This window comes from Panthera onca, chromosome E3 (genome assembly GCF_046562875.1).
Source record: "Panthera onca isolate mPanOnc1 chromosome E3, mPanOnc1 haplotype 2, whole genome shotgun sequence".
NCBI classification, from domain to species: Eukaryota; Metazoa; Chordata; class Mammalia; order Carnivora; family Felidae; genus Panthera; species Panthera onca.
Window position 1 is genome coordinate 39,383,392 of NC_138354.1, and position 26,433 is coordinate 39,409,824.

General features: G+C 63.6%; 6 protein-coding genes across 11 annotated transcripts; 3 read left to right on the top strand and 3 right to left on the bottom strand.

Annotated features, from left to right (window-relative positions):
* Positions 1–1,707: 1,707 nt before the first annotated feature.
* Positions 1,708–9,067, top strand: BICDL2 (BICD family like cargo adaptor 2). Its single transcript, XM_078440191.2, has 10 exons — positions 1,708–1,786; positions 3,106–3,401; positions 5,622–5,837; positions 5,944–6,060; positions 6,137–6,283; positions 7,143–7,334; positions 7,438–7,587; positions 8,046–8,176; positions 8,404–8,524; positions 8,609–9,067. The coding sequence occupies exons 2-10, from the start codon at positions 3,120–3,122 to the stop codon at positions 8,768–8,770; spliced, it is 1,518 nt and encodes a 505-aa protein (XP_078296317.2). The 5' UTR covers positions 1,708–1,786; positions 3,106–3,119; the 3' UTR covers positions 8,771–9,067.
* A 61-nt stretch (positions 9,068–9,128) lies between these two features.
* Positions 9,129–12,163, bottom strand: THOC6 (THO complex subunit 6). Of its 2 annotated transcripts, none has more exons than XM_060648238.3 (13): positions 12,048–12,163; positions 11,133–11,248; positions 10,963–11,027; positions 10,767–10,870; positions 10,649–10,686; positions 10,517–10,565; positions 10,322–10,393; positions 10,128–10,230; positions 9,984–10,033; positions 9,833–9,895; positions 9,622–9,732; positions 9,401–9,535; positions 9,129–9,297 (listed from the first exon to the last, which is right to left on the bottom strand). In XM_060648238.3, exons 1-13 carry the CDS (start codon positions 12,084–12,086, stop codon positions 9,217–9,219), a joined length of 1,026 nt encoding a protein of 341 aa, XP_060504221.1. In that variant the 5' UTR covers positions 12,087–12,163; the 3' UTR covers positions 9,129–9,216. The 2 variants fall into 2 exon arrangements, with proteins under 2 accessions (XP_060504221.1, XP_060504222.1); XM_060648239.3 differs by lacking the exon at positions 12,048–12,163 and adding an exon at positions 11,918–12,024.
* Positions 12,164–12,351: 188 nt separating this feature from the next.
* HCFC1R1 (host cell factor C1 regulator 1) lies at positions 12,352–13,792 on the top strand. Of its 3 annotated transcripts, XM_060648244.3 has the most exons (4): positions 12,352–12,584; positions 12,885–12,941; positions 13,055–13,180; positions 13,411–13,792. In XM_060648244.3, the coding sequence occupies exons 1-4, from the start codon at positions 12,490–12,492 to the stop codon at positions 13,544–13,546; spliced, it is 414 nt and encodes a 137-aa protein (XP_060504227.1). In that variant the 5' UTR covers positions 12,352–12,489; the 3' UTR covers positions 13,547–13,792. The 3 variants fall into 3 exon arrangements, with proteins under 3 accessions (XP_060504227.1, XP_060504226.1, XP_060504228.1); XM_060648243.3 differs by lacking the exon at positions 12,885–12,941 and having other exon boundaries at positions 12,992–13,180; XM_060648245.3 differs by lacking the exon at positions 12,885–12,941.
* A 240-nt stretch (positions 13,793–14,032) lies between these two features.
* Positions 14,033–16,209, bottom strand: TNFRSF12A (TNF receptor superfamily member 12A). Its single transcript, XM_060648246.2, has 4 exons — positions 16,031–16,209; positions 15,146–15,250; positions 14,766–14,900; positions 14,033–14,680 (listed from the first exon to the last, which is right to left on the bottom strand). Exons 1-4 carry the CDS (start codon positions 16,122–16,124, stop codon positions 14,625–14,627), a joined length of 390 nt encoding a protein of 129 aa, XP_060504229.1. The 5' UTR covers positions 16,125–16,209; the 3' UTR covers positions 14,033–14,624.
* A 1,026-nt stretch (positions 16,210–17,235) lies between these two features.
* Positions 17,236–19,868, top strand: CLDN6 (claudin 6). 3 transcript variants are annotated; one of them, XM_060648241.3, is made up of 3 exons: positions 17,236–17,524; positions 18,597–18,751; positions 18,845–19,868. In XM_060648241.3, the coding sequence occupies exons 2-3, from the start codon at positions 18,620–18,622 to the stop codon at positions 19,283–19,285; spliced, it is 573 nt and encodes a 190-aa protein (XP_060504224.1). In that variant the 5' UTR covers positions 17,236–17,524; positions 18,597–18,619; the 3' UTR covers positions 19,286–19,868. The 3 variants fall into 3 exon arrangements, with proteins under 3 accessions (XP_060504224.1, XP_060504225.1, XP_060504223.1); XM_060648242.3 differs by having other exon boundaries at positions 18,597–18,712; XM_060648240.3 differs by having other exon boundaries at positions 18,597–19,868.
* Positions 19,869–20,591: 723 nt separating this feature from the next.
* CLDN9 (claudin 9) lies at positions 20,592–22,783 on the bottom strand. Its single transcript, XM_060628156.3, has one exon. The coding sequence runs from the start codon at positions 21,343–21,345 to the stop codon at positions 20,692–20,694; it is 654 nt and encodes a 217-aa protein (XP_060484139.1). The 5' UTR covers positions 21,346–22,783; the 3' UTR covers positions 20,592–20,691.
* Between the last annotated feature and the right edge of the window lie 3,650 nt (positions 22,784–26,433).

A 26,433-nucleotide genomic window follows, 5' to 3' on the forward strand; every position in this document is an offset into this window, starting at 1 on the left:
GGGGCATTCTTCGGGCCTCTGGACGCCAGCGTGGACCGCCCACAGCTCTGCGAGGGGACCCTGCAGCCAAGATTGGGCACTGTAGGGGCCCACCTGCTGTTGGGAAGGTGGGGAGAAAGTTCTAGGGTGAGAGTGAGCCCGGAGGCTCCAGGAAACTGGCTTGTTTGAGGGCTGGGTTGTCTTTCCTTCCCTTAACTGGTTATATCCCAGCCCGGCTAGGGCGTCCCTGGGGCCCCTCTGTCCCTGCTATCCATTTTCCTGCTGGAATCAGCAGGGAGGCTGGGGGAGGGCAGCGGGGGGCCCGTGAAGTCAGCCCTCCGGTCCATCAGGACAGCTGGAGGCCAGAGTTCCTGGGTCCAGAGGAAGCAGGGGGCTCCTGCAAACGTCCAAAGAGTGACCAGGTGCCCCCCGACTGGCAGAAATTTAAAAGTCTGATGATGTCAAGTTGCACGGGCAGATCACTGGGCCTCCCTGAGCTGGCTTCTGGTCTGCGAAGGATATGACGTCAGGGTGGCCGTGAGGAGGAAAACACTGGAACGTGTGTGGTGAGTCACTTCTATGGCCCGGCTACGGCCACTCAGAGGGCCCCTAGCAGGATGAAGTGCTGGCGCTTGACCCTTATTTAAGCCTCCCTATAAGCTAGGAACTCTTATCTCCCCCGTTTTACAGATGGGAAAGGCGAGGGCAGCAGAGGTCCATCAGCTAAACGACACAGGTGCGCACAGCTAAAATGTGGCCAATCTGGGATTTGGCCTGAAGCCAAATCTGGGACTCGGGAGTCCCAGCCTCTAGACCACGCCTCCCACGAGTCCTTGCCCCCGTTTTCCCAGAAGCCACCTTCCTCTGATTTCTTTAGGATCCGGTCCCCAGGACCCAGGAGTCCTGGCCGCCAGCCAGAGGGGCGTGCGACGCAGCTGGGACCAGCTGATAAACGCCAATAATGCACATCTCGGCCCAACTTCACATTCAACAATGTCACGTCGGTAGCTGGACATCAGCCACGGAGGGAGCGCTTCTACCCCAGAAAGTGCCACGTGCAACCATCTGGGGCTTTCTGTTTCCCCAGAAAGCCCGCTGTTGAGCAGTTCCCAGCCCACTGCCCTTCCAGCGCCCGGCGTGTCCCCGCTCCCCAGGCCAGGAGCCTCCGCCACAGCGGCGCAGGGAGCCCCGGACACCTGAGGAGGCTCGTGACCGGACACGAGGCCGTGGCCGGGGCGTCCCCCACATGTCCGGGCCGCACTCCTCCTGGTGTCCATACCGAGGCCTCTGGCCCTGGCCTGGAGCGTGGGGTCGAGTCTCGTGCAACCTCCAAAGGGAGACCCCAGGTTCCCGGCCCCACGGGAACCAGGGCAGGAGCACGCGCCCTGAAGTCACACTTCTGTGGTTCAATTCAAGTTCTGCCGGTGTGAACCCAAGCGAGCTACAGCCTCCCTCAGCCTCAGTTTCCTCGTCTGTAAAAGAGGGCTAATGGGAGTTCGTGCCTCGTTAGGGTGTCATAAAAGTAAGCAAGCTGTGCCTATAAAAGAGCTTACTTAGCAGAGTGCTCGGTAGGTCAGATGTGTCCTTGTTGTTGTCATTCTTAGCGATTCCCTATCCCACAGGGCGGTTGTCAGGGGAAAGGAGCGGACTCCCCTTCAGCGCCGCCCGGCCATTCCCGCCACCAGGGGGCGCCCCAGGCCCGCCCGCGGCACCGCCCCCTCACCTGTGCGGGCCTGGCACCTGGCGCCGCCTCCGGAAGAGGGGATCGGGGACCGCGGGGACCTCGGAGGGAGCCCGGAGTCGGCGGGTAGGAGCGTAGGGGCGCCGGACGCGGGCGCCCTTCGAGTTTCGGGCAGGACAGGGCCAGGACGAGCGGGCGCCGGGGGTGGCGGGTGCCGAGTCCCGGGGTCGGCAGTGGGGGGGGCGCCGGCAAGGGGGGGAAGGTGGCCGCCTCGGGCCGGGGGGTCGAGGAGCCGGGGGCGGGGAGGGGGGACCACACGCCCGGGCCGACGTGCTAGACAGCAGCTCGATGCGCGGAGGCGGGAGGAAGAGGGACGCTCCCGGGTCTCCAGAGCGGGGTCGCGCCCACAGGGGCCTCGTCACGGAGACTCCCGGTCCCCGGTCGTCGCTGCGCTGGGACGACGGCGACTACTGGGTCCCGCGGTAGGGCTGGGCTTGGACACCTGGAGAGGAGAGAAGAGGAAGGGGCGGGGTGCGTGTGTGTGTGTGTGTGTGTAGGGAGTGGGGCCCCCAGAGGGCTGGAGGTGGGGAGGGTGCCAGGCAAGCCTGGTGTGCCTTCGCATGGAGGCCCTGAACCGCCGGCCCTGGGCCGCCCTAGGAGAGCGCCACCAGGCTCCCATCCCCAGGGGCGGGCCGGGAAGTAAACAGAAACCTGGAGCGGCAGGGCCTCCGTCCGCCGGCACAACCTGTTACCTTGCCCTGCCCCCGGCCTGACCCCCGCGCCCTGGGAAGCCGCGCCAACACTCTAGAATGGGCACCGGGTCTGGGCATGGGGACTCGAGACACCGTGGATCTCGAGAAGATAGGAAAGCGAGGCCTGGGCTACCTCGTGGGAGGGCTGGGGGCTGGGGAGGGCATCTGAGCCCCAAGCTGCTGAGGACCTGGGGCTTCTAGAAGAGGAGGAGGCTGGATTTCTTGGGGCAAAGTGGTCAGGAGACGTAAATTCCCAAGGGCCCTGTATTCTTGGGAGGGGAAGGGGCTGAACTCAGCCTTGAGTCCTGAGTCTCTGAGAACTTGGTTTCTGGGAGGAGGTTCCCTGCGGGTGAGGGGCCCGGAGACAGAACAGCTAAGGTCTGGGAAGAGGGGGGCAGTAACTCCGGGTGACCTGCGGTCCCGGAGCACGCGGGCACGGCCACCTGGGGGCAGAGGATGTCTGCAGTTCACTTCCTTGTGCTCCCTGCCTCAGTTTACCCTGGGGACAGTAACGGAGCTGGGTGGCCAAGACACAGATCATTAACCCTTCATGGCCCAGGGAGGCCCCGGCCGCAGGATTGAGAGGCCAGATCTTGACCAGCAGGGGGCAGGCGCCATCGGGCTGCAGAGTAGAGCATCCTGCAGCCACCTGTGCCCACTGAGCCACCTGTGCCCACTGACCTGTGCCCACAGATGCCGAAGGCACCATGAGCTCCCCGGAAGGGCCAAGCTTCCCGTCGGGGCTGCTCTCGGGGGGCGCCTCCCCCAGTGGCGACGAAGGCTTCTTCCCCTTTGTGCTGGAGCGGCGGGACTCATTCCTGGGAGGGGGCCCGGGGCCCGAGGAGCCCGAGGACCTGGCTTTGCAGCTGCAGCAGAAGGAGAAGGACTTGCTGCTGGCCGCGGAGCTCGGCAAGATGCTTCTGGAACGCAACGAGGAGCTACAGCGGCAGCTGGAGACACTGAGCGCCCAGCACTCGGAGCGTGAGGAAGTGAGCCGGCAGCAGGGGGTAGGGGTGGACGGCAGGAGCTTCCAGGCAGGTGGGCAGGTGGCAGACAGGCGGGCAGGGGGAGGAAAGCCCGGCAAGGGTCTGTCTCCGGGACAGCGGTTCAGTGCTGAGTCCCGTGCTCCTGGCCCGGCTCTCCAGTGGTGAGGGACGTGGGCTCTGAACACGTCAAGATCTGGGTTCAGACCTCTGCTTGGCTGTGTGATCCCGGGCGAGCCACTGGCCGTCTCTGAATCTGGGGTCCGGCTTCTCAGCGGGACGGCACGACCCCTCCAGCAGCTCAGGGGCAGCCCCTCCGGGCCTGGCTCTGGGCTAAGCACCTTCCATACGTCGTCTTGGTCAATTCTCACCTAACGCTGTGAGGCAGGACAGTTCCTCCCTCTGCCCAGGCTGTCCTCAGCCACTCTCTCATTTTGCGGGGGGGGGGGGTCACACCGGGCCCACTGAGCGCCCTGGACGCCAATGACCCCGGCATCCACAAAGCCCCAACCAGTGCCCTGAGACAGGCCTGGGGGCGCTTCTGCCCCTCCCCTCTTCCCCGGGCCACCTCACGGGCATCTCGACGTAAGTGGCACTCTTGACCCCTGCGCTCTTCACCCCAGCTTCCCGTGTCAGGACCAGAGCGTGAGCCGCGCACGACCCCTCTCCTCCTGCGTGTGCACGCCCTGGTGACCTTTCCTCTCAACTAGATTCTGAATCCGCCCACCTCCCGACGTCTCTGCAGCCTCCAAGCTGGTCGCGGCCAACATCCGCTCTGCCCCAGACCCGCGGCCGCCCCCTCACGCGTCCCCAGCTTCCGCTCTTGCCCCCTGGAGCCCATTCTCCATGCTCCACTCCGGGGTAGCCAGAGGGGTCTTCAAGTTGCAAACCGGGTCGTTTCGGTCCTTACCCCAAATCTCCCGACAGCTCCCCGTCACACTTGGGATGACGCGGAAAGTCCTCACCCGGGCCCGAGAGTCCCCACGTGCAGGCCTGCCGGACCTCAGCTGGCTGGGCGCACCGCCCTCCTGCCGTAGGGCCCCTTTTCGGTTTCTTGAGTAACCCGCGCGTGTTCCCTCGGGGCCTTTGCACCTGCTGCTCCTGGAGCAGCCCTCTTCCCCCTTGGCCCTTAGGCCTCAGTTCAAACATCACTTGTACCCCCAGGCTACCCCACTCTTCCTCTCCAGGGTTCCCCAGCTGCTGGAGGTGGGGAACTGGGTGGTCTCACTCCCCGCAGACAGCCAGACCCCACGACAGGAGGAGCTCAGCAAATATTGGACGGATGGCTGCTTGACCGGAACTTGGGGAGGTGAAGGAACCTGTCTGATCACAAAGCAGCAGCAGAGCCGGGCACCAGCCAGGACAACCGGACCCCGAAGCTGGGGACTCGATCCTAGAGCCATGTTGCCCCCGTGGCATTTGGCTAAGAGCTTGGCTGCCTGGGTTGGAATCCCTGCCTCACTAATTTGCTGGGTGTCCTTGGGCAAGGCGTTTCACCTCTCTGAGCCCCAGGTTCCTCAAGGACAAAATCAGCACATTAACAATTCTGCCTCTAGTTGGTTAAATGAGAAGCGCCAGGAACGTGCTCGCACAGGACCTGGCAGGCAGGACACCTGCTAATAATTGTAGCAGCTGTATGGTTAGCATCACCTTCCTGCTTTGAGAGTTTATAGAGAGTAGGGACCAGAGGCCGGCCGCCCAATTTGCCTGCCTCCCCAAGCTGGGCACCCAGGTGTGCCAAGAGCGTCCCCCTGCTGGTTGGACAGGTTTGGGGAAGGGCACGCAGAGGCACGGGGCCCAGGCGGGGCCGGCCAGGGTTAATTAGAGGGAGCTGGAGGAGAGGGGCTGAGCGGAGTCCGAGCAGAGGCCGAACCTCCACGGCCCCTGGGACATTGGTTCGCGAGGCCATGGGCCGGGGCTTAAATTCTGCCAGACTCAGGCGCCAGAAACGGCGCCTGCGGCCTCGGGTCCAGAAGCCCGGGCAGCAGCCAGAGGTGAGTGGGCACCGGGGACCCCCACTGCACTCCAGGCCCGGCCCGGCCCGGCTCGGCTCCTCCAGCCTGGCCTGGGAACCTCTCCACCTCCCCTCCCCGCCCAGGCTCTGGTTGTCACCCTGCCTGCCTCTCCCTCTTGCCTCCATACCTGTCTCAGCTCAGCCCCGCTCCGATGCGCCCCTGGCTCTGTGTCCACTCGGGCCTCACCCGACTCTCTGTCCGGCCCCCACAGCGGCTGCAGCAGGAGAATCACGAGCTCCGCCGGGGCCTGGCAGCCCGGGGAGCCGAATGGGAAGCCAGGGCGGTGGAGCTGGAGGGGGACGTGGAGGCCCTGCGGGCCCAGCTGGGGGAGCAGCGCTCAGAGCAGCAGGACAGCGGGCGCGAGCGCGCGCGGGCCCTCCGCGAACTTGGGGAGCAGAACCTCCGGCTGAGCCAGCAGCTGGCCCAGGTGGGAGGACCCCCGGCCCACGGACCCAGGTGGGGGAGGGTGGGGGAGGGGCGCTGGGCTTGGGGCTAAGGCCTGGGCCAGCTGAGCCCCCCCCTTCTGCCCCCAGGCCTCCCAGACTGAGCAGGAGCTTCAGAGAGAACTGGATGGCCTTCGGGGGCAGTGCCAGTCTCAGGTCCTGGCGGGAGCAGAGCTGAGGACGCGGCTAGAGAGTCTGCAGGGGGAGGTGAGTGCCAGCTGGGGCTGGGGGCTCCCTGGGGCTGGCCGGGCACCTCCCCTCCAGCGCTGAGGTCTTCCCCCAGAACCAGATGCTGCAGAGCCGCCGGCAGGACCTGGAGGCCCAGATCCGAGGCCTGCGTGAGGAGGTGGACAAGGGCCAGGGCAGGCTACAGGCAACCCACGAGGAGCTGCTGATACTGCGGCGTGAGAGGCGGGAGCATAGCCTGGAGGTGACCAGTGGGGCTGGGGTGGGTGGGTCCATCCTGCTGGGGCACTGGCCACCGCCCGGGGCTTCCCGGGAGATGAGCCCAGAGCTGGATCCGCGGGAGCTCCAGAAGCTGGGCCGTGACTGCGTGGGCGTTAGACTAGGCAAGTGGGAGCCTTGGAAGAGTATTGAGCAGGGGTGGTACGCTTTTAGAAGGCAGGAGAGCCTGGCAGCTGGGAGGCCAGGGCAGGGACTGAGGCCAGAGATGATGGGGACTCACTCGGCCTGGGTCTGGGGCAGTGGAGAGGGATGAAAGGAAATGAAAACAGGCAGCGTGGCCTGCTATTTGGGATCTCAGGAGTTTACACTTTGTGGTCCAAAAATGTAGGCTCTTAGCCCCAGGTCCCTTTTTCCTACTGTGGGACGCCCAGCCTCAGTTTGCTTGTCTGTAAGATGGGATGGTTATGGTAGAGAGCCGCCCTGAGGGTGAGGCGCTCAGCACCGCAGCGGCTGAGAAAGATCAATAAACTTTGCTGGTTGACGGCGCTGACGAGTTAGAAGATAGACCGGTCGGGGGAGGGGGCGGGGCTCTACGAGGTGACCTGATGAGGTGGGGCTGGAGGGAGGGTGATGAGAAACTTTAAAGCCGGGGCGCCCGTCCCCGCCCTGCTTTATAGACGAGGAAATTGGTACCTGCCGAGGGGAACTGAGCGGCCCAAGGCCGCCCGGCGATCCGGGCGTGGGATCCGGATCCAGCAGCTGGAGCGCGCCGACGCGCGGGGCTGCCTGGCTTTCGGTGGCGCACCGGCGCCCCCTGTGGGCCGGCTGCGGGAAGAGGGCTCCGGGCGCGCCTCGGTGACCGCCTTCTTTCTGTCCCTGCTCAGCTGGAACGCGCGCGCTCCGAGGCCGGGGAGGCACTGAGCGCGCTGCGGAGGCTGCAGAGGCGCGTGTCCGAGCTGGAGGAGGAGTCGCGTCTGCAGGACGCCGACGTGTCGGGAGCCTCGCTGCAGTCGGAACTTGCCCATAGCCTCGACAGCGACCAGGACCGGAAGGCAGACGGACACCGAGACGCCCGGGTGAGCGCGCGGTCGGCTAGCCCCCACGCTCCATGCAGACTCTGCCCCTCCTCCTTTTTCCAGGAGGTCTGACACCTCACCGACCGATTCCTTTGGCAAACAGGACACCCTGTGCCCTGAGATCCAAGAGGCGCTCAGCCACCAGTCTTCGCCCCAGGAGGAGAGCTTGGAGCCTCCCAAGAAGCGAGCATCCCTGAGCCCAGGGGAGATACTAGAGGAGAAAGAGGCCGAAATGGCCCGGTTGCAGGATGAGGTGTGTTGGGGGGCGGAGGGAGCATGGTGCTAGATATAGAGTCCCTCCCAAAGCCACCTTCCGTTGCCCATCTACACCTCTGGGCCTTTACCCACGAATCCCCCTCTACCTGGATTGATCTGCATCCCAACAAACTTGCACTCAGGCTTCAAGAGCCAGCCTGTAAGCCACCCCCTCCAGGAAGACTTCTTGGACCGCATCCCCCGCTTAGTCCCACCTCCCAGCGCTTCTCTCAGCATCCTTCCTGCGGGCTTACACCACCCAACCGGCCCCGCTCCGCCCCATCCCGCACCAGCCTGGGGGCTCAGAAGATTCATCTCCAGCACGGCCCACCGCTGCCTGGAGTGTTTGTGGAGCAGGCAGGGGAGGGCGCAGAGACCTGAACCCCTGGCTGCTGAAGAGAGGGACCTGGGAGGTCAGGGGCCTACCTGTCTCTCTTCACCTTTCCCTGCCCCCAGATGGCGCTGCAGCGGGCCGAGTTGCAATCCCTTCGGGAGGAGCTGCAAAGGCAGAAGGAGTTGCGGGCACACGAGGACCCCGAGGAGGCCCTTAGGGGCGCCCTCTCGGATCGAGATGAAGCCGTGAACAAGTGAGCCTCTGCCACCATCCACCACAGCCCCAGTGGGGCTACAGGGCACCCTGGGCCTTCGATACCCCCACGCGTGATAGAATTATTCCTACACCCACCGGGGGCCCTCCGACTTTGTTTTCTGTGTTCGCGGCCCCACCCCAGTCCGGGTCCAGCAGCGCCCCACCACCCCTGCTCGCTGAGGCCCCAGTACCCTCGGGTCCGCTCACTGCCTCTCTTGCCTGCAGGGCCCTGGAACTGTCCCTAGAGCTCAGCCGCGTCTCTCTGGAGCGGGACTCGCTCTCCCGGGAGCTGTTTCGCACTATCCGCCAGAAGGTGGCGCTGACGCAAGAGCTGGAGGCCTGGCAGGTGAGGGGCGGGGCGTGGGGGGCGGGGCCCGGGGCGGGGCCGGCTCGCTGACGGGCTCCTCCCACCCGGCCTCCCTACCCGCAGGACGACATGCAGGTGGTGATCGGCCAGCAGCTGCGCTCGCAACGCCAGAAAGAGCTGAGCGCCGCCGAATGTGGCCCGCGCCGCGCCGCGCCGCGCTTCTCCCTGCGCCTGGGCCCTGGGCCTGCCGGCGGCTTCCTGAGCAGCCTCTTCCGAAGGACCTGACGGCCGGGCCCAGGGGGCAGCGCGTGCCCGCTGGCTCGCTTTCCTCTTCTGGCCAATGTAGCAACAGGGCCCCGATCGTCTTCCAGACGGGGCTGGTAGCCTCCCCACTCAGGGAGGCTGGGCAAAGTCACACTGGGAGCAGGGGCCAGCTTTGGGGGCCAGGGGCCCCAGGTGGGTGGCGGCGCAGGTGGGGCAGGGCTGAGTCTTGTATCTATACAGGTCTATATTTTCTAAACACTCTGGGCCTGGCATGTTCCAGGGCAGAGATGGGGGTGGGTATTTATGTATCAAGATCAAACAGAGTAATATATAAAAATCATTACACTGACTTGGCCTCTATTCTTGGGATGAAAATGCATGCAAGAATAGCCTGAAATTTTATTTGGTAAAAAAAAAAGAAAAAACAGCACTCCAGATCCCTGGGACACAGGGGGCGTTGCCAGAGATCAGAAAGACAGAGAGAAGGCACGGTAGCCCAGATTGGTGAAGACATCCACCCGGCAGCTGTTACCTGCGGCTGTCAGGACCTGGAAGCAAGGTGGGGGGTGACTGGCCTGTCCACACACATGCCTCTCCCCCCCCTCCCCCCCCGCCCCCGCAAGGGCCCGCATAGCCCCCTGCAGGACCCACCTTGCACTCGGGGGCTGCTGGCTGCTGGTTGAGACTGAGGCTGAGCAGCCCCGGGGAGGAGCCAGGCACCTGGGCCTTGAGTTCCCCACTCAGCTGCCACTGGTTGACACAGCGGCCCTGGCCCGCGGACAGAATCTGTGGAGGGCGGAGAGGGGAGTCGGGGGTCAGGACCGGAGAGGGGAACCGGGCACAGGTGGCAGAAGCAAGACAGAGGGCCTCACCAGGTCCTGGTAGAAGGTGACGTGTTTCTGTGGCGCCCGCATGGGGAAAACGGTGGTGGGTGTGGAGGATCGGAGGTGCCAGAGGGTGAGTGCTGGGCCTCCTCCGCAGACCTGAGCAGAAAGGCGAGGTGTCCCCAGCCGCCGCGAGCCATAGGCCCTCTGCTGGCAGGGCCCGGAACTGTCACCCCATTCTGGACTTTGCCCTGCTCACCATCCAGTCTGAGTCAGTAGCCAAACAGCCGATCCAACGCCCATTGTGGGGCCTGGAGCACTCCTAGGAGGGAGGAGGAGGGAGAAGGAGATGAAGACACGTGGGATGCCCAGGAAGCGGAGGGGAGGACAGGGCATGGGGCGCGCCTCACCTCGTGCTTATAAACCTCGATGGTCTGGACTTCCTGGGCTGAGCGCAGGTCTGTGGGGGGTGGGGGGTGGGGGAGGACTCTGAGAAACACCCTGCCCTCCCCCACCTCCCTCACCGCCACCTTGCCCTCCAACCTGACACTCACCCCAAAGTCGCACGGTTCCATCTTCACCGCCCGACAGGACCTCGGGGCTCCGCTCCCGCAGCGCCAGGCAGTGGATATAGTCTGTGTGGCCCCGGAGGGCCCGCTGCATGAAGAGGGCCAGCGTCAGGAGATCCAGGAAGGCTGCCCCTGCTGGCACCCAGCCCTGACCACCCCAGCTCCAGGGCCCCGCTCACTGTGAAGGTCCCGGTCTCAAGGTCCATGGTGTGCAGCTGACAGTCTCCCCCTGCCAGAATGAGAGAATTCTCCTGCGGAAGAAGGCAGGGTGGAATTGCAAGTTCAACGTAGACTCGGGACAGGGAGAGGGAAAAGGCTTAAAGTCTGGGCCACGAACAGCGTGGGGTAGAGCTCCAGTCACAAAGGGCTCAGACCTTGGGGACCAGAAGCAAAGCATTGATCTCAGGCACTTCTAGGCTGGTCCTGCAAGAGAGAAAGCGAGGTCAGCTCTGGTGAGCCAGTACCTTCACCCCCAAGTGCCTTCTGCCCACGTAGCCCTAGCTCACCTGTACGGGGGCTGACGTCGCCAGAGCTCCTTACAGCCCTTCATGGAGGGAAACACCGTATGTCAAAGGCTCTCCGGGCCTGGGCAACCCAGCCTTTCCCCAGCTCCACGCTCCTTACCTTCTTGAGGATCTCTGCCCAGAGCCAGGCTTTCACCTCCCCATCCCCGGCACTGAGCAGATGTCGATCCGTGGAGACCATGCAGTAGACGGGCCCGTCATGGGCTAGATGGAAATGCAGAACTTGAGTGACGCTGTCCTGTTTCCCTCCTCCATTCCGGGGGGTTCCCTAAGCCACACTCAATGGCTGCACCCACCTTGGAATGTCACCACGGGCTTCTTACTTTCCTCTTTGGCCTCGGAGCTCAAAGCGGCAGACAGACTGAAGGGAGAGGGGAAGGGGGGCCTGAGAGTCAGAAGCAGGGGCACCAGTCTCAGGGGGGAACGAGCGCTAGAGCTACTGGGCGGGGGAAGCAGGGGTGAGTACCTGAAGACGGCTATCTGCCCGTAATTGTTGCCAGCTGCCAGGAACTTGCCGCAGGGTGAGACACTCTGGGAGAAAATGGTCATGTGCAGCCGCTGCAGGGCCTGAAACACTTCGATCTGTGGAGAGAGGCTGCATGAAGGCTGCCTGGGACATCTGGGCCGGGGACTCCAACTCCTTCCTGCTGCCCCTGCCGCCTGTCCGGCCCCCCACTGCCCAGGGATCTGAGGCCTCCTTTGAGGCAACCCACCAAGTGGGTCCCAGGGGTTGCTTCAACAGGGTGACGAAGTGGGCAGCTGAGGTGGGACGTCTACCAGTACCTTGAGCAAGCACCCAGCTTGGCTTCCAAGGTTCCTCAACTGTCAAATGGAGCTCAAGGACACTTTGTCACAACTGTCTGAGCTACCGTATCTATAACTTCGCATAGCGCTGCCTCATTAAAAGCGCTTACAAAGTGGCTCCATTGTCCCAAGACAGAAAAACATACAGACTTCTGATCCCTACTCTCTGGCTTTTTTTTTTTTTTTTAATGTTTGTTTATTTTTGAAAGAGAGAGACAGACAGAATGAGAGCAGGGGAAGGGCACAGAGGGAGACACAGAATCCGCAGCAGGCTTCAGGCTCTGAGCTATCAGCGCCGAGCCCCAAGAGGGGCTCGAACTCACCAACCGTGAGATCATGACCTGAGCTGAAGTGGGATGTTTAACCGACTACACCACCCAGGCGCCCCCCCCCCCCCCACCACCATCAGAACTTTCATGTTAGGCGCCTAAAGTGTTGCCCGGTTACCTTCCCGCCCGCGGGTCTGAGTCCGAGTCCCGCGCAAAACAGGGCTGAGAGCACGACTCCTTGCCTGCCCCTTCCGAGCCGGGCATGGACTACAAACCCCAGAAGGCACCGCGCATCACGCCCGCCTCACCTGACCCAGAGGTACTGCGTGTGGCACAGCTCGCTCCATCGCGAGAACTACAAATGCCAGAGTTCTCCGCGCGACGCAGCTTCACGAGTCTGGACGTGCCCGCGAGCGGTTCCCCCTCGCGGAGCCGCACAGCCTCAACACGGTTCGTCGGACCGGCGCGAGGGCGGCCGCCGCGTGTTACCCCGAGCCCCAGGAGCCCAGAGACCGCCGCGAAGATCGCCAACACTAAGTGGCGACCACCGCAGCTCCGCTACGCCAGCTCCCCTCCCCCACCCCGCGGAGCAGACCCGCCTTCCAGCCGCGCGTCGCTCGTCCTCCGCGCCTGCGTAGAACCTCGCCGCTGCGCGCGCCTAAAGCCACGCCCCCCGTGCTGGACCACGCCCTCTGAGGCTCCGCCCTGTCGCCCGGATCCCACCCTCTGCCCGCAGGACCCCGAACCCAAATGATCCTACAGCAGCCCCTGGAGCGAGGCCCCCCAGGTCGGGCCCAGCGCGACCCACGGGCCGCGTCGGGGACGCCCCGAGGCCAGGACTTGAGGTGTGTGTAGGGGCACTGGGTGGGCTAGGCCCAGGGGCTCAGGACCTTTGGCTGGAGTCTCTGGACTGGTCTGCAGGATGACCAGCGGTGGGGCGAGTCGTCAGGGCTTGGGCATAGGCTGAGACTGGGCTGAGAGGTCTGAAGCAGGCTGCTGGATGGCCTGGGAGAGGGGGGTGACTTAGGTGTCAGCTGAGACAGAGGTGGGCTGGGGGCTCCTGGCTTACACCGCAGGCACAGGAGAGCAGATCCTGGGGATGGGGCGAAGAGGGTGGGGTGCACCTGGTTTTCTTTTCTTCCCAGCTCCCCTCTCCAAGGAGCTGTGCCCATGAGCACCAAGCGGCGCCTGGAGGAGGAGCAGTGAGTTTGGGGACAGGGAGGGACTCCCAACAAGACCTCTGTCACCTTAGGTCCCCATCAGACTGCTGCTCGTGTGAATATCCTAGCCTGCCTGTCTCCCCGTCTCCCCCCAGGGAGCCCCTGCGCAAACAGTTCCTTTCTGAAGAGAACATGGCCACCCACTTCTCTCGACTCAGCCTACACAATGACCACCCTTACTGCAGCCCCCGCATGGCTTTCCCATCTCTGCCCCCACTAAGGTAGGCACCATCCACCGTCTGGGCCTTCTGGAGGATCACACCCGATCTTTGGAGCCAGTCTCTAGGCCCTGCCTCATCCTGCTATTTTTAGCTTCTAGCCAACCTCTGTTGTTTCCCATCTTGGCTCCTTGGAAGGTGCTGGCAGCCCACGAGCTCCTGGGGACCTGGACCCGGTGGGAGGTGGCTCTTCCAGACCAGCCTCAGCCCCATGCTGCTATTTCCTTTTCCAGGAGCCCTTGCTCTGAGCTGCTTCTCTGGCGCTACCCTGGGAACCTGATCCCCGAGGCACTCCGGCTGCTGAGGCTAGGGGACGCCCCCACCTCCCACTACCCTGTGACCCAAGCTGGAGAGATAATGGAGCTCTGAGTGCTGGTGGGAAGATCCCTGCCTATCTTCCGTCTTCCCAAAACCGAGAAGACCAGCATCCCCACTAAGGCACCAGCTGTCCTGCTTATTCTCCGGACCAGGCTTCTGGGCCACAGGACCTACCCCCAACAGAGGAGGACACTGAACCCCACGGAGCCCTGGGCCAGGAGGGGCAGGAGGAACAGGAGCATGGGAAGGGAGGCATTCCCCTCCGGAGAACCAAATAAAGATTGCTGAGCAACTGAAGGCGTCAGTCTGGAACCCTGGGGCCTTCGGGAAGGAAGGTGGGAAGACTGGGGTGCTGGATGCTTAGGGTTTCTCAAAAATCTTCCCTGGAAAACGGTCAGGGCCAGGCCAGGTCCTGGCAGGCTGGGCTCAGGCATTGAGAATGTGTGAGTCAGAGCCTCACCCCCGCCCCCGCGGCTGACTCACTCCTCCCTCCAGCTCTGGGAAGTCGGGCTGGGGATCGTGCCACTCTCCAAACCATTTAAAGTTATAGATTCTTTTATTAATAAATTCTCCCTCCCCTCCAAACGCTCTCCCCAAAATAAATACTCCCCCCCTCTTTGGGGGTGGGGGGGACAGTGTCTTAGGGCCAGCCCCCCTAGAGGGCCAGCCCCCTAGTGTTAGCAACAGGTCCCTGACCCCCCAGGCAGAGACCCTGTGGTGGAATTTCAGTACATCTAAGTTGGTGGGGCCTCGTGGTGTCTGGCCCTCGGGTCAGCCTGGCCCTCAGGCCCTGGGGGTGGAGGGAGGGACCCTTTGTGCAAATGCTGCGGTTCCTCAGTGTCAGCTGTCTGGTGTGACCCAGCATGGGTCTCCTTTCCTGTCCTGGAGCCAGAGCCAGGGCAGTCAGACACCTTGGAAGCCTCCTCGGAAGCCTGGGCCCAGGCCTCGGGGAGGTGATTCACCAGTGCCCCATCCCTCCACACCCCTGCGGTTGGAAGAGTCTGGCTCTGGCTGTGTGTCGGGTGAGGGGCTGGCTCCAGAATGAATGAATGAATGGATGCATGGATGGATGGATGGATGGATGAATGATGAGTGGGTGGGGCCTCCTGCTTGGCAGGGGCTCTCACTGTCACTGGATCAGTGCCACGCCAGGACAGCCCTCCCCGCCGGTCTCCTCAATGGGGGCTGCAAAATAAGAAGAGGGGTGGTCAAGGGCAGGGGAGACGTCGAGGAGTGATGGGGAGTGTGCGGGCGGGCCTGGCACACTTACTAGTAAACTTCTCTCTCCTGCGGCACCGTCTCCAGACCAAGAAGCCAGAAAGCAGTCCCAGCACGAGGGCTAGGCTCAGAGCGCCCCCCAAGATGGGCCACAGTAGTGGGAAGGAGGCTGGAGGGGAAGCAGCGCCTGGGGGCGGAACTCCAAGTCAGACCTCGCCCCTCTCGGTACTAGCCCCGCCCCCTAGGTCCGAGCCCCAAGCCTTTACCCCACCTTGGCTCCTGCCCTGAACCCACCATTTTCCCACCCACCTCCCACCCACCCCCCCTTCCCGATTAATTCCTCAGATCTGAAGCAGTGCACCCCTCTCCGCCCGGGCAATCCTCTCTCCCAGTCTGGGGTCCGCTCGCCTCCGGGCCCCGCCCCCCACTCACAGCCCAGGCAGAAGTCGCTGTGCGGTCGCGCCGGGCACGACGCGCAGTCCATGCACTTGTCGAGGTCCGCGCTCCAGGAGCTGCCGCGAGAGCAGGGGGTGGTGCCTGGGGAGGGGGCCGCGGGTCAGGCTGGGGCGGGGCACGGCTATTCTGGGGGCTGAGGTCAGGGTCTGTCGGCTCGAATAACGTGAGTCACCGGCGCCCTCCCCTCGCATTCCTCACAGGTGACCGCACGACCCGACCGGGACTCGGCAGCGCGGGGGAAAGGGGGGCATAGCGCGGGACGCTTGTGGGGGGGGGTCAGGTCCCCCCACACAACCCCCCCGCAGCCGGCGGGTGACTCACTCCTGGGCACGGGGCCGAACCCCGGTCCCTCCCCCCACATAGCTGGGCACTGAAGTCACCGGATGGAAGGAGGTACCCCACATGGTATAGGGGGTACAGACCCCCGTGCCCTCGGCACCACCACCCCCCCCCCCCCACCCCGACTCTTCGGTCACTGGGGCTAGACAGAACACGTATTGAACAGGCTGGGGGCGTGCCTTCCCACCGAACCAGACAACCCGCCCTCAAACTTTCTTTCTCCCTCCACTTCTGAGTCTGGACTTTTTAGGACAGAAGCACCCCACCCCACCTCACCGCCCCCCCACCCCCCAGTTGAACGGGGGGGAAACTGAGGCCTGGCCTGAGGATGAAGTTCGGAGCGGGATGAACCTCTCCTGGCCAGAAGCCCGGTGTCCGGAGACCACCTGACCGGGATCCCCACGTCCGCCTAGTACCGCCCAGATCGGCCCCGTTCTCTGGGTCCCCAGTGCCGGCTCCGCGATCCCCGGCGGGAGGCTCCCCCCGGCCTCCCGCGCAGCCCGGGCCCCGCGCCCGGCGTACCTGGCACTCGCTCCCCGGCCACGGCGCCCAGCAGGGCCAGCCCGAGCCCCAGCGCGAGGAGCCGCGGCAGCGGACGCAGCGGGCCGGAAACCATGGTGCGGGTCCGGCGGCCGCGGCCGTGTGTGCCCGCCGCGCGCGGGCCGGGGCGGACAGCAGCCACTCCGCCTCCACCCCCGCCTTCCGGGGCGGTCCCCTCGGCTGGGCCCGCCCCGCGCGGTCGGCTCCTGGACGCCCCGCCCCGCCCGGCTCGCTGAGGTCAGTCATTCGCTCAACAAACACCGCCTCCTGGCGCGAGCGGCTGGGACCCCCGCAGGGACGCAGCCCTGGCCCTGCCCTCTGGAAGCTGGAGTCGGGGAGACGTGTGCTAGCGGAATCGGACACGGAACAGCCCACCGCAGAGACACCTGCGGCTTTCCTAAGGTCCCCAGGGTATAATAACAACAGAACAATAACAACAACAAAATAATGATAATAATATGTCTTTAGTTTCTACCTTAGGACATAGTTACACAATAAAACGTGGGCTTCTTGCCTCCTTTTGGCCGAATAGGAACCTGGAGCGTGGGAAGGTTAGGTGAGTTGCCGAGGTCACAGCGCTAGTAAGTAGCGGAGCCAAGAGCCACGCTCCGTTTGGCCCCACGCCCTGTGCCCCGACCCGCTGCGGGCCCGACGTTCGCCAGCTGAGGTCCCCGCACCCCGGGCCAGATGCGGGCGCAGCGGTCCCCGGCTCGAGCGACCCCAACTGACGAAGCTGGGATTCGCGCGCCCGCGGAGGTCCGGAATGGGGTCTCTGCCCCTCCCCGGGGCGGTGGTCCGGTGACGTCACTGCCTCTTTAAGACCCCCGCCTCCGCCCCCATCCGCACACTCGGCGGTTCCTACGAATCCCAGTGGGCTTCTTCGCAGGTGAACCTGGGGGAACGTGCGCGCGTTGGAGGGGAAGAGGCAGACTCCTCGAGGAGTGGGGTGCAGACGGCGTGGGTGGGGGTGCGTGTAGAGAACCTGGGCTGATCTGGCTGCGGCCACCGGGGCACAGCTCCTGGCCGGGGATCTGCACCGAAGCCGCAGAGATCAGGTCCCTCTGCAGCTGCGGCAGGGTTAAACGCCCCTCCCCCTCCCCCGGGACAAAGGCACCGAAACCCGGGCGCCCCTCCCCCACCTGCTCTGCTCCCTGGGGCGGGGCTCCCCTCCCCCTCACCTACCGGAACCGACCCTGCTGCTCCCGCCGCCATTAAACCCTCCCCGCAGAGCGCCTCCCGGGCTGGGACCTGGCGACCCTTCCTCGGGCAGAACTCAGGAGGGAACTAGGGGTCGAGAGCGGGAGTGGGCGCCCTCGGACCAAGCCGAGCCCGCAGTGTGCGGAAAGAGAAGGGGTCGAGGGCAGAGGTAGGGTCTGGGAGGGGAGAGATGCCGGGTGCCTGGGCCGGCGTGGCCCCTGCGCCAGCCGGGCCAGAGGCCTGGAGGACTGACAGCCGGTTTGGGAAGAGCGCGGCCAGGTATGGCTGGGCGTGGGCGATGCAGATGAGGAGTGGACGGTCTGTCTGTCCTTTGGCCACACTGCTGGGGCCGGTGCTCAGTTCAGCTCCAAACCGTGCGCGGGAACTTTGGGTAACGGAGAGCCAGAACAGGACCCTGAACAGAACTGCTCCCCCAGCCAGCCACAACACCAAGTGGGATGCGAGGGGGGGCCAGGGCTGCGGCGGAGGAGCTGGTTCACTGGGCAGACTCCAAGGGTTTCAGGTCGTTTTAGGGAAGTTGAGTCCTTAGAGGATGGCATTTGGGGCAAGAACGCACAACAGAATGTCCCCCACCTTGGACGTATGCTCACGGAACCCCTAGGGGAGGGCGGAAGAGCCGGGCCCAGGGCGCAGCCGGTAGCCCTGGGGAAGAAGCGCTTTTGGGTGAGAGGGTGGTATTTGTGGTTTTCACTGCTCCTGCCCCTCTGGGGTTTGACTGAGGCTGGACTGGGCCAACAGGGCCAGGCAAGGCCGGGGAAGGTGGGTCACCTGAGACACAAACATGACCACCTGCCTGGGGGGATGGAACCGGGCTGGGGTGAGGAGTTTGTACACTGCTACTGGGTGGTTGGGAGGCAGCTTGGATCTCTAATCGTGATGTTGAAACTGACAGGTTTTGAGCCTGCAACTCATGGCTAGCACCAACCGACCATCTGTGTGCCCTAAGGAAACGCCTGGAAATTGCTATCTGATAAAATGTAGGAAAAGTGGCTGGGGCCATGGACTAGCATTGGTATGGGCTTTGTGTCTCATTTGCCCTCGAGACAGCCAGGACTGGGTTGCTTACTTTTTCGCTCTTGTAAGTCAACGGCAATCCCAAAGCCGGCGGGAGGTGGGGGGGCAGGGGTGGGGGGAACTGATGCTAAAGCATTAAGTGTTCGTTTCGGCCACGAGAAAATGAGGCTCAGAGAGTGTGCTTTGCCCCTGGTGTACTGATTCCCAGCGTTTGTGTTCCCGGAGGCCACGGCATGTGGCATGAAGAGTTAGCACGGGAACAAAGGGTCTGGACCTGCCTGTCTTAACAGCAGTCTCCTCGCGTCCCCCAACGTAGCTCCTCTCAGCCTCAACCTCGCCATGGCTTCCGCTGGCCTGCAAATCCTGGGGATCATCCTGACGCTGCTCGGCTGGGTGAACGCCCTGGTGTCCTGTGCCCTGCCCCTGTGGAAGGTGACCGCCTTCATCGGCAACAGCATCGTGGTGGCCCAGGTGGTGTGGGAGGGGCTGTGGATGTCCTGCGTGGTGCAGAGCACGGGCCAGATGCAGTGCAAGGTGTATGACTCCCTGCTGGCGCTGCCCCAGGACCTGCAGGCCGCCCGCGCCCTCTGCGTCGTCGCCCTCCTGTTGGCTCTGCTCGGGCTGCTGGTCTACCTCGCGGGAGCCAAGTGTACCACCTGCGTGGAGGACAAGGACTCCAAGGCCCGTCTGGTGCTTGTCTCTGGGATCATCTTTGTCATCTCGGGTGTCCTGACCCTCATCCCTGTCTGCTGGACCGCCCACACCATCATCCGGGACTTCTACAACCCTTTGGTGGCCGAGGCCCAAAAGCGGGAGCTGGGGGCCTCCCTCTACCTGGGCTGGGCAGCCTCCGGTCTTTTATTGCTGGGGGGGGGGCTGCTGTGCTGCACATGCCCCTCGGGGGGGGCCCGGGGCTCAAACCATTACATGGCCCGATACTCCGCCTCTGCCGCACATGGCACCTCTCAGGGTCCCTCCGAATACCCCGCTAAGAATTATGTCTAATTCCGGTAGGGGAGCGGGGACTCCCTTGACAGCGGAGTCTAACTTCCTGAGCCGGAGACGTGGAGATGGTGATCCAGGCAGCTTTGGGTGGTTTTTTATCTTTTTTGGGGGGGAGGGGCTGGAGGAGCGGGGGGAGTGGCATTTTTAAAATTCAGTTGGTAACCCAAGAAACTCAGCATCTCTCTTGGGCTCTGCTGCTGGTGCGTCTCACCTTTGGATGATGGAGCCAAGGAGGTGATGCTTCACAGTTTCTGGATCTTTCTCCACCCCGGACATCCCCATCTCGGAGGCCAACCCGCAGCCGCTGGCCAGCGTGAAGGCTGCCTGCTGTTCAGATGCTTGCAGCCTGTCCCCAAGAGTCCCTCCTTAGTGGTGGGTTCTCTGAACCCCCAGGGGCTCCTGAGCCTCAGGTGGCCCGCCCTTAGAAGAGCGGGCGGTTTAAGTTACCAAAGAACCACCCACCTCCAAGTGTTCCGACCTCTGACCTCTGGCTCCTCTACCCTGAGTCCTGCCCCAGCTGTGCCCTAGACCACCTCCCCCGCCCCCCTCTGGCTCACCTTCAGCCCCTGCACACTTCTGTCACGCCCCCCCCCCCCCGCCCCCCACAGTTTTTGTTAAATAAAGCTCGTCTTATTTTGTCGCTTGCCTTGGGTGTTGCTGGGGGGCTGTTGAGAGCCAGCCCGGCAGGGGGAGAAGGTGGGTGCAAGTGGCTCATCTTTCTCACCCTCACACCTCGAGTGGTGAGTGAAGGTGCCCACGGGACACGTCCTGGGGCGGGCCTTGGACTGACAGTCCCAGGAAAGGCCACCCGGTCTTCCCCGCCTGACCACAGATCAGAAGAATCCAAGGTACAAATGCTGTTTATTCCCTACTGGCAGGGGGGAGTAGAGGGTGGGGTGAGGGGCTGGGCCTCCGGGCCTGAACTTCTGGGTACCGGTGGTGGCCAGCTGGCGGGGACCCGCTCCAGGGCAGGGATCCCCTCCTCATTTTGGAACCAAGGAGCTGCTGCCCTTCAGGTGAGGGGCAGGCTCCTAGGGGCAGGGGTGGCCTCAGGAAGAGGAGTGCTAGCCGGAGTCCTGGACCAGAAGAAGGCAGATTGTGGTGGGAGGTGGGGGCAGGCCAGCGTCGCTCTGCCTGGGTGGAGGAAACAAGAATGTGTGGGCCCCCCACCCCCCGGCCCCCGCAGAAGGGTCTGGACTCTTCCGGGCCAGCTGGCCACACCTCCGGAGCCAGACCTGACTGGAGCTTCTGGAAAGCGGGTTTCGCCAAGGGAAGGGGTTGACGTCGCGGCGGGGGGGTGGGGGGGGGAAGGGGTTGACGTCGCGGGGGGAGGGCAAGGGTTGCCACAGGGCATCCGGCACCAGGTCAGGGCTCTGAGCAGCGGGCTTCCGGGGACGCTCTCCGCCTCATACGTAGTCCCTCTTGTCCAGCCCGGACGCACCTGAGCGGGAGGGGATGGAGTAGCCCAGCCTGGGTCCTCGGGGCCGGTCGATCTGGGGTGGGGGGCACGTGCAGCAGAGGAGCCCCCCGCCCAGCATGAGCAGAGCGGCGGCGGCCCAGCCCACGTAGAGGGAGGCCCCCAGCTCCCGCTTGAGGGCCTCGGCCACCAGGGGGTTGTAGAAGTCCTGGATGATGGCGTGCGCGGTCCAGCAGACCGGGATGAGCACCAGGATGCCCGAGAGGAGGAGGAGGACCCCTGCGGTGAGCACGATGCGGGCCTTGGCACCTTCGTCCTCCACGCAGGTGGTGCACTGGGCCCCCGTGATGGCCACCAGCAGCCCGAGCAGAGCCAACAGGAGGGCGATGACGCAGAGGGCGCGAGCGGCCTGCAGGTCCTGGGGCAGCGCCAGCAGGGAGTCATACACCTTGCACTGCATCTGGCCCGTGCTCTGCACCACGCAGGACATCCACAGCCCCTCCCACACCACCTGGGCCACCACGATGCTGTTGCCGATGAAGGCGGTCACCTTCCACAGGGGCAGGGCACAGGACACCAGGGTGCCCAGCCAGCCCAGCACGGACAGGGTCATGCCCAGGAGTTCAAGGCCGGCTGACGCCATCTGTCCCCTCAGGTCTTCTTAACCCTAGACGGCCCGCTTGACTCACAGGGGTACGTCAGGGGCCGCCGGGTGGGGGTCTCGGTGCCCAGAACGTGGGGAAGTCTGTGTCCTCGGCCAGGACCGTCCTCACATCTGTGGGCCTCTTGCAAAGCACCTCTCTGACCCCCACACGCACAAGTCGATCTCACAGTCTCACAGTCCCGCTCAGCGGAGTAGCGGTGTCCCTTCGAGGGGCCCGTTGCCCATCAGATGCCCGGTGGACGCTGCTCCTGCCACCCTGCAGGCACTCACGTCCTGGCGTCCCAGCTGCCGCCCGTCTGACCCAGCTTGCACAGACCCTCCAGACCCACCTTCGGGCTGCAGAGAGCCTTGTCCCTCCGGCAGGCACAGGTTCACGCCGAGCAGCACACCCGCTGTGGGTGTCACCTGGGGACTCGGGCCGGCTCCCAGACGCAGGCGGGGTTTTGAGGCCGAGGCAGGGGAGGGGCAGCAAAGCTGAGAGCGGTGAAGCCTGAGCTACAGGGAGAAGGCGGCGGGGGTGGGGTGGGGAGCCTGGGAGGCGGGACGGAGACCGGGAGCGGGGGAGGAAAGAACATCCGGGCCGGTGGGAACACAGGGACAAAGGAAAGGGGAGACTGAGGACCAGCTGGGGAGTAAGGATTGGGGGGGCGGGGTCATAAAAGTAACAGGCTCTGCACTGAGAAGCGGAGGCTCGGCGGCCTTCCTGAACCGCCTCCTACTCCTCCCCCAGCCACCCCTTCTTGTCGTCTTTGCTCCCTGCGACCCCGTTTCACTCTACGTTGCAAACACGCCCAGATCCCCCAGTATCGCACACCCCCGCCCCTGTCCCCCTGCCCGCCGGGGACTCTCATGAATCCGATCCGTCTCCAGTCTCAGCCCAGTGGCCCTGGCTGCTCCCAAGGGAGGGGCCCCGCCCGCACTGTTCCCCCGGCAACAGGTGCCGGTGCCCAGCTCAGGTGGCATTGCCCAGGCAACGGCCTAGAAACCCCCCCCCCCACTTCAACCTCAGCTCAGGTGTGCTCTTCCCACCCCCCACACTGAAACTGAGGGCTCAGCCGAGCTGCTGAAGGTCTCTAGTGGCAAAGGATGAAGGCGCTGTTGTGGAAGTTGGGGAGGGGCATGCAGGGGTCTGTGGGGTGAAGGGGGATGAGTAGTGGAGACAGGAGCCCAGGATGGGGGTGAAGCCCCAGGACCCCACTCTTTCCTGTGAGGAGCAAGTGATCACTCTGTCAGAGACACCACGGAGGAGGGCGAGGGGTGAGCCTGCTCACCGTCTCCAGGAACAACGACCCGTCCTGAAGACCTCCTCGGTGCCTGTGACTCCTCTCGTGGGGGGCAGCCTGGGAGTCAGACTACAGCTCAAATCCTGCCCCCAACTAGGGATAGATTATGGAAGGCCAAGGTCCTTAACCTCCTTAGGACAAAGACCCCTGTGAGAAACCTCGTGGGACCCACAAACATGAGCCCCTCATTTTGGGGGGGTGGTCATGAACTCCCTCAAGCCTCTTCCTGGCTGCTAGGAACTGAGGGAAGAGGAACAGGGGTGGGGAGCCTTCCTTCATACCGTTTCCTGGGGGGCTGGGAGGACTCTCCAAGGCAGAGCTGGGCCCTCACCTGGGATGGCCTCTCACCTCCACACCTCCTCCTGAGGGCCTTGGCCCGTCTGCCCCACGGGGAGGCACCCGTTGACTCCCCGCGGAGGCCGGGGGGGGGGGGTGCTGGGACCAGGCCGGATCTAGCAGGGCCAACGGGGGGGGGGGGGGCAGGCCTGCGAGGCCCCCACATACACCTGGGGGTGGCACGCACTGGGTGCCTCTTCACCTGTTCAGTGGGACTTCGTTTACAAAGGATTTTAACTTCGAGCGGGTGCACTGCTTCTGGGGATGGGTTTTAGCATTTTTTAGAAGTTTATACTTTCATCAGATCTGCAAAAGGCTCAGTGACGAAAAAAAGCTTGAGAGCCCCTCCCTCTAAAACAGAGACTGAAAGGGGCACCTGGGTGGCTCAGTCACTTAAGCATCTGACTTCGGCTCAGGTCGTGATCTTGAGGTTTGTGGGTTCAAGCCCAGAGTCGGGCTCTGTGCTGACAGCTCAGAGCCTGGAGCCTGCTTCGGATTCTGTCTCCCCCTCTCTCTGCCCCTCCCCCACTCGTGCTCTGTCTCTCTGTCAAAAATAAATAAACATTAATAAAATGGAGACTGAGACCAGCGCCGATAAGTGGGCCGATGAGTGGGTCTGAAAGGTAGACGCTGGTGGGTAGAGTTTCCTCCACACCCTTGCCTCCCCACAGGTTCAGCTTTTCAGCTGGCTGGGGGGGGGGGGGGGGGGAGGGGTGCTCCTCCCTTGTGAGGGGCCGACTTGGTGGCCGGGTGGACATGGTGGGCAGTGGGGGGGGGGGGGGGGGCAAGTGGTCAGAGCCCCCTGCAGGCTGTGATGGGCCTGGGGAATCGTGAGGTTTGTCCAGCTAATCCAGCCCTGGGGCTCTAGATTTTACAGGGTGGGCGGGGAGGGGTGACTGGTAAGAAGGGGAGGGGAGGGGTGGCTGAGAAGGACAAATAGAGGCAGGCATTCAGGGCCCAAGGAATCCAGCCACACAGGTTCCTGCAGGTGTCAGGAGGCAGCAGCAAGCCCAGGTATCGGAGGGGCCTGGCAACCCTCCCACAGCGCCTGCGTCCTGGGCAGCCTGGCCGGGGGTCTTTCCCGTCCCTGGGCGCAGAGACAGCCTCGGCACAGTGGGACCCACCCAGCCCGGTTTGCCCGAGAGCCTGCAGTTGGGCCCGGCCGCAAGGACCCCCCAGTTTCACAGGCAGCTTTAAACCCCTGATGTTGTCACAGGGCCAGTGCGGGGGCGGGGGGGGAGCGCTGCACACACATCGTGCCCAGAGGTGGCACTGAGGACCCTAATTGTTTTAGATCCCAATTCCTCTTGGGCTTGACACATCAACACTCAAGCACAAAGACCCACACACACGGGAGGTGAGTGCTCAGAGGCTGAAGACACCCCCAGACCAATCGGAACCAGACCCGTGGTGGGGGGCCCAGGGAAGCTTCAGCTTCCTCCCACCTAAGTCTACTCTTTCCCCCCTTTGAGAAGACAACGCACCTCCCCCCAAGGCCTTCGGGGAGGTTAAAAGTGGGACGATCTGTCCGAGTGCAGGGAGGGGCCGAGAGGACGCCGGAGGTGGTCAGGGGAACCGCCCGCAGGAGGGGTGGGCAGCAAGGACGATGCCGGGGAGACCCCGGAAGGCGCTTTCCACCCTCAGCTCTCACTCAGGCCGGGTCTTGGGTCCCCAGGTCCACCCGGACTTGGTTGGATCCGAGAACCAAAGGGTTAAAGTTGGGGCCCAGCGGGGACTGTAGCTGGGGCCGGAATGTCATTGATATGGAGAGGTGGGGACTCCCTCGGCGCGGTTACCATCTCAAAGGCACTTCATCACATCCCCTGGAATCTCCACCCCCACTGCCTCCGCCGGGGAAAGAGGTGGGGGAGGGAAAACTGCCCCAATATACTACTGTGGAGGGAAACTGAGGCACGGGGGGGTGTGGCCTGCCCCAGTTGCTGCTTCGGTGGGTGGTAGAACTGGACCCTATCTGTGTTCTCCGGAGGGCAGTGGGGGGGGGGGGGGGGCGCTCAGGTGGGCGGAAGACAGGCCGGCTTAGAGGGGGGAAGGGCGGGGGCGGGCTACCTTCAATCCTCACCTCCACCAGGCTTTTGGAGGAAAGTGTGGCCCAAAGACAAAGACGGGAACGAAAGGTCAGAGGGCCATCATGGGGCCAAGGAGAGCATGGGGGTGGGCACGGGGGCTGTACGGCCCAAGGGCAGCATCAGCCTCTGCTTTGGAGGTGCCCAAGGCCCCAGACTTTGTTAGGAGAAAGGCCAGATCCGCTGGCCGCTGAACCAAAAACGGGCAGATGAAGCCCGAGGTCGCATATCCGTTCTTGCTGGGTTACTAGCCCCATTTTACAGACCCAGAAACAAGGTGGGGGAATGGGGGGGCAATGAGAACTTGGCCACATGTACTCGTGAGAAACAGGACAAGCCTGAAGGCGTCCAGACCCTGTCCCAGAGCACAGTGTGGGGATGGGGGGGCGCTGAGCCAGGCCTCCCAGTCGCAGCACAGCAACCCGCATGCACCACCCCACCCACACCCTGCCGAGGTCCTCCCCTGCCTCCCCTCCCTCTCCCCGCTCCTGCAGGCACCCTGCGCCGGGAAGTCTCCGCAGAGAACCGCACCTGGATCTGGTTACACCGGGAGCCACCGTCCACCCTGGGCGGCACCTTCACCGTGTCTGTCCCCGCCACAGAAGGCACCAGTTGTTCACCACCTGCTGTGGGCAGCTTAACGGAGCCAGGGCAGACCTCGATGGGCAAGTCACAACTGCAGCGATCTCCGGGGGGCCTCCCGGCTGTAAAACGAAGGGAGACGCCTGCCTTGCCCGCCCCCAGGGTCACTACAAGAATTTGCCCAGGCAGCGAGCACCCCACACACCTTGGGGACCACTGTAGGTACCGACTTGGGACTAGAGTATTTTGTTCACAGCATCATGGCGGTTTCCCTCGTAAACCTGGTCAGACGCCATGGATTGGGTAGCAATTAACTTTATTTCTGTCGTAACCGTCAGCCTTCAAATAGCAGTCTTTATCCGTCTGGAGTTTAGAGGTGAGGGGGTTGCCCCTCATCTCACTGCTGTGTTCTTACAAAGAGTGGACATTCAGTCTTGTCCCTCCCATTTGGTCTGATTCTCAGTGGAGAGGAGAAGAGAGCTCCAGGATGTGAAGAGGGTGAAGAGAGCAAACCAGCAGGAATGGGAACACGGCCAGAATTCAAGACAAGGGCAGGGGAGTCATCATGAAGGTACCAGTGACTTTGGCTCCTGCCCAAGGACTCCAAGGGACAGCAAGGTTCAAGCAAGAAATAGGGTTTTAAATAGACTGATAAGGGAAGCTGGGAAGACGGCTCTGAAGGTGGCCAGAGCCCCCAGCGACAGGACACTACTGGTATAGAGTGCATGGTGGCCCCCACACCATGTCCAGGTCTTAAGCCCTGGAACCTCTGAATTTGGCCT